General features: G+C 41.6%; 1 protein-coding gene across 2 annotated transcripts in view; it reads left to right on the forward strand.

Moving 5' to 3' along the window:
- Window positions 1-5,361, forward strand: part of utrn (utrophin) — a 151,195-nt gene extending 145,834 nt beyond the window's left edge. For both annotated transcript variants that reach the window (XM_052523864.1, XM_052523865.1), the window contains 3 exons: window positions 3,184-3,389; window positions 4,154-4,308; window positions 5,130-5,361. In XM_052523864.1, the coding sequence (XP_052379824.1) occupies window positions 3,184-3,389; window positions 4,154-4,308; window positions 5,130-5,346 (578 nt within the window). In that variant the 3' untranslated portion in view covers window positions 5,347-5,361. The remainder of the gene's footprint in view (window positions 1-3,183; window positions 3,390-4,153; window positions 4,309-5,129) is intronic.
- Window positions 5,362-6,000: the final 639 nt, after the last annotated feature.

Genomic DNA, 6,000 nt, shown 5'->3' on the forward strand with positions numbered 1-6,000 from the left:
AGCCTAGCCCATAGTCCTATGTTTTAATAAGGTCAGTATCACACCTCATATAGCCTAGCCCATAGGCCTATGTTTTAATAAGGTCAGTATCACACCTCATGTAGCCTAGCCCATAGGCCTATATGTTTTAATAAGGTCAGTATCACACCTCATGTAGCCTAGCCCATAGGCCTATATGTTTTAATAAGGTCAGTATCACACCTCATGTAGCCTAGCCCATAGGCCTATGTTTTAATAAGGTCAGTATCACACCTCATGTAGCCTAGCCCATAGGCCTATGTTTTAATAAGGTCAGTATCACACCTCATGTAGCCTAGCCCATAGGCCTATATGTTTTAATAAGGTCAGTATCACACCTCATGTAGCCTATCCCATAGGCCTATGTTTTAATAAGGTCAGTATCACACCTCATGTAGCCTAGCCCATAGGCCTATATGTTTTAATAAGGTCAGTATCACACCTCATGTAGCCTAGCCCATAGGCCTATATGTTTTAATAAGGTCAGTATCACACCTCATGTAGCCTAGCCCATAGTCCTATATGTTTTAATAAGGTCAGTATCACACCTCATGTAGCCTAGCCCATAGGCCTATATGTTTTAATAAGGTCAGTATCACACCTCATGTAGCCTAGCCCATAGGCCTATGTTTTAATAAGGTCAGTATCACACCTCATGTAGCCTAGCCCATAGGCCTATGTTTTAATAAGGTCAGTATCACACCTCATGTAGCCTAGCCCATAGGCCTATATGTTTTAATAAGGTCAGTATCACACCTCATGTAGCCTATCCCATAGGCCTATGTTTTAATAAGGTCAGTATCACACCTCATGTAGCCTAGCCCATAGGCCTATATGTTTTAATAAGGTCAGTATCACACCTCATGTAGCCTAGCCCATAGGCCTATATGTTTTAATAAGGTTAGTATCACACCTCATGTAGCCTAGCCCATAGTCCTATATGTTTTAATAAGGTCAGTATCACACCTCATGTAGCCTAGCCCATAGTCCTATGTTTTAATAAGGTCAGTATCACACCTCATGTAGCCTAGCCCATAGGCCTATATGTTTTAACAAGGTCAGTATCACACCACATGTAGCCTAGCCCATAGTCCTATATGTTTTAATAAGGTTAGTATCACACCTCATGTAGCCTAGGCCATAGACCTATATGTTTTAACAAGGTCAGTATCACACCACATGTAGCCTAGCCCATAGTCCTATATGTTTTAATAAGGTTAGTATCACACCTCATGTAGCCTAGGCCATAGACCTATATGTTTTAATAAGGTCAGTATCACACCTCATGTAGCCTAGCCCATAGGCCTATATGTTTTAATAAGGTCAGTATCACACCTCATGTAGCCTAGCCCATAGGCCTATATGTTTTAATAAGGTCAGTATCACACCTCATGTAGCCTAGCCCATAGGCCTATATGTTTTAATAAGGTCAGTATCACACCTCATGTAGCCTAGCCCATAGTCCTATATGTTTTAATAAGGTTAGTATCACACCTAATGTAGCCTAGCCCATAGGCCTATATGTTTTAATAAGGTCAGTATCACACCTCATGTAGCCTAGCCCATAGGCCTATATGTTTTAATAAGGTCAGTATCACACCTCATGTAGCCTAGCCCATAGTCCTATATGTTTTGATAAGGTCAGTATCACACCTCATGTAGCCTAGCCCATAGGCCTATATGTTTTAATAAGGTCAGTATCACACCTCATGTAGCCTAGCCCATAGGCCTATATGTTTTGATAAGGTCAGTATCACACCTCATGTAGCCTAGCCCATAGTCCTATATGTTTTAATAAGGTCAGTATCACACCTCGTGTAGCCTAGCCCATAGTCCTATATGTTTTGATAAGGTTTGTATTACAACTAAAGTGGCCAAAAAACTTCTTCAAATGAAGCACATTCATCTGTTTTACAAGGGGTGTAAAGCCTAACTGACATACATACACAGCACGTGAGTTTCAAGTTTGGGGAAGTACATTTTTAACCTACAAATTCACCTTTATAATAAAAGCATTACCTGCATAATCACATTTGCGGTCACTGATAATGGTGTTTTCCTGCTAATGGAATATTCATGCTTATAGCCTACTGCAGTGGGCTCATCGCTGTGTTTATAATGTGAAGAAATAGCCTGATAGTTTATCAACATTTTAAGCTAAACATTCTCATCTGTCATGTCAGGCTCATTGCTTCAAACAGGTTTTTTGATGCTAGTGGTTATATTCATTTGGGCTCTATCGCATCCCACAACTGTCCCTTAGAATGTATAAAACATCTAAATAAATAGCCCAACATTATATGAATTACTCTAAATGAAGCATATAGGAGTACCTGTTTCTTTGTTAACACCTCAACACAGAATAGACACGTGCTACACTCCCTCAAATCGTTTGGAGAAAATATCCTTTCTGTTTTATTCAGCTAAGTTCAGTTTTATTCTTCATGCTATAAAATAATGGAATTCTAAGTAAATCTTGTCTGCTAAATGAACTAGTGTACCCCACAGCCATATGGCATAGCCAGATCAGGACCTAACATAACGACAACTCAGAGTACGCTATTCTTTTCTTTTGAAATAGACTACATTTTCTTTATATCATGTTTGTTTAAACCTGTCTAAAATAAATAATGAATTTATTGTGATAGTGTAGGCTATATTACATGGATTTATTGTGAAGGTGTAGGCTGTATTACATTAATTTATTGTGAAGGTGTAGGCTGTATTACATGGATTTATTGTGAAGGTGTAGGCTATATTACATGGATTTATTGTGAAGGTGTAGGCTATATTACATGGATTTATTGTGAAGGTGTAGGCTGTATTACATGGATTTATTGTGAAGGTGTAGGCTGTATTACATGGATTTATTGTGAAGGTGTAGGCTGTATTACATGGATTTATTGTGAAGGTGTAGGCTGTATTACATGGATTTATTGTGAAGGTGTAGGCTGTATTACATGGATTTATTGTGAAGGTGTAGGCTGTATTACATGGATTTATTGTGAAGGTTTAGGCTGTATTACATGGATTTATTAGACTTTTTAAAAATGTAGATCTGGTCTGTGTCAGTGGCTTGCAGGCTGTGCATGGATATGCATTACTTTCTATCTGGTAATATTACCACCACTATTTATCTTTCTCCCTCCGTCTCTCTCACTGCAGTAGAGAAGGTGCATAGCCAATGGGACAACACGCAGCACGGCGTAGAGGCACGGCTCCAGCAGCTGGACAGTATGATTGGCCACAGCAACCAGTGGGAGGAGCAGAGGCAGGAGGTGAAGGCTCTGATTGGTCAGAATGAGGGGCGCCTGCACAACCTACTGCAGCTCTCCAGGGAACCCCTGACCAAACAGCTCAGTGACAACAAGGTGAGAGATACACTGACCCTTCATCTTTGAACTACTGACCCCCTGCCCCATTAGCTAGATGAGAGTAGCCCCGAACCACTGATAAAAGGTGTGATATTTTTCATTATGCTAATCGTTAAGGTTAGGATTGGGTAGTAATCTGATTCTAGATCTGTGACTCAAAACTGTTTTTGGAAAGTATGTTTATGTGTGTTTGCATGCTAGCCCGATAGATAACACACACATTTTGTACCTTTCATAATGCGTTTTAATATTGCTGGTGTGACATACTGATTATGATGAGTATATGCAAATTACAGGGCTTACTGTTGGTATGTCACGACTGTTATTGATAGTGTTAATGAGAGCTGTTCAAACATGCCAAGCAGGCAGATAATGGTATGTATATGAGCTGTTTTATGTGGGGATTGTCAGATGTAGACTTTCTTTTCGGGTGGCCAATGCAACGCCAACCTGAAACACTAGAGGGCATCTGTGTTTAACTCACTGTGGTACTTTACTGTAGTTCCAGTGCCCTAGAACAGGTACTGTTAGGATACCTCTGACAAGGTAATAATTATTTCTCATATAATTAAATGGGTTAGCATACCTTTAGTAAACAAAGTGAGATCCTGAGGGAACTGTTATAATTGCAGTGAGATTAAAAGGCATTAGACGTGGATATGAAAGAAGTTAAATAAAGATTTAGAAGGCCATTTGCTGCTACTGTTTAGTCTGTGAGGAGTATGTTGTTATTTGTTGTTTGTTTATGTTTTCTTCTCCAGGTGTTCTTGCAAGACCTGGGAAGAGGTCAGGGTACCGTGGTAACCTTTAACGAGCTGTCCAATCAGCTCCTGCGAGAGTATTCTGCAGATGACACGAGGAGGATCAAAGAGGTCACAGACAAACACAACAGAGCCTGGAACAGCATCAACAACAGGTGGACACACACACACACACACACACACACACACACACACACACACACACACACACACACACACACACACACACACACACACACACACACACACACACACACACACACACACACAGACACACAGGGGGGACCAAAACATTTATTTACATTCAAAATCCTATTTTCCCAAACCCCTAACCCAAAACCTAAACCTAACTCCTAATCTTAACCCGAAACCTAAACCTAACTCCTAATCTTAACCCTAACCCGAAACCTAACCCCTAAACCTAAAATAGCAGTTTTCCTTTTGGGGACCGGCAAAAACCCAAAGGATGGCAAACTTGGACCACACACACACACACACACACACACACACACACACACACACACACACTCACACTCACACTCACACTCACACACACACACACACACGTTATGTTCTTCTATCCTTGTGGGGAACTAAAATAAATGTCCATTCAAAATCCTATTTTCCCTAACCCCTAAACCTAACCCAACCCTAATTGTAACCCTAAACCTAACCCAACCCTAATTGTAACCCTAAACCTAACCCAACCCTAATTGTAACCCTAAACCTAACCACTAAGCTCATGGGGATGTGGGAAATGTCCCCACGAGGGAGAATGTTCCTTGTTTTACTATCCTACAAGGATAGAAGAATCCCCCCCCCCACACACACACACACACAAATATCACTTTGATAATGTTATGAGATATTTGAATTATACTCAGATAGCTAATTAAACAATGACGTCCAACCAAACCAATGCTTGATCATTGAACATTACATTGATCAACTAATTAGTGTGTTGACTGAATGACAGGGCTAGTGACCGCCAGGCCCAGCTGGACAGTGACCTGACTGCTCTACAGACTTCCCTCAGGGAGCTGGAGGCCTTCCTCAAGTGGCTTCAGGAGGCCGAAACTACCATCAATGTCCTGGCCGACGCCTCCCAGAGGGAGGAGCTATCACAGGACTCCGCCCACGTCAAGGAGCTGAGGGGGCAACTGGAGGTAGGCCATGCCCATTTGATCTGCTGATTTTGTGTTTGTGTGTGTGTGTGTGTGTGAGAAAGTTTTTAGGCGTCGGGAAAAGAAGAGAAGAGAACTGAGATTGACGCTCGGTATATGAACATTGAGTGATATATGGAGATAAATGGCTTGGCTGAGGGGCTGAATACAGAGTGAGGTTGAAATAAGGAGGTCATAGGAGGTGTGTGGGAGACAGGGACAGGTGCTGTCCTCTTATCCCCCTGTCATCCCTCATTAAGATAGTGTGCGTGCATTCATGTGAGCTGTGTGTGTGTGGTCGCTCATTGATTTTTCTGTCATGCGCTGTTCAGTGATGTGGTATGTGTCCTCTCGCCTATTGCTTGTCATTTTCCCGCCTCTTACGATGACACATATTGTCCTCCCTTTTGATTTATAAATGGTCTATTCAAAATCCTCCTTGACTTGTGTTTAGTTGTGTGACAGCCCTTTGACAGAGATGAGCTCTTTTCATACCACACAGTCATGTCAATCTGGTTCTGGTTTTATTTGTTCACACGCTTGGTCTCCCTCTTTGACCCCTTATCTCTCTATCACAATGCCCCTGTCTGGGTAAAAAGAGACCGTCTGAACGCCACATTGATTCCTGTGTCTAAGGGGGATATGTTGAGAGGGCGCATGAAAGAGAAAGAGGATGGGTGAGGG

The sequence above is a fragment of the Oncorhynchus keta genome, chromosome 8 (assembly GCF_023373465.1).
Source record: "Oncorhynchus keta strain PuntledgeMale-10-30-2019 chromosome 8, Oket_V2, whole genome shotgun sequence".
Lineage (NCBI taxonomy): Eukaryota > Metazoa > Chordata > Actinopteri > Salmoniformes > Salmonidae > Oncorhynchus > Oncorhynchus keta.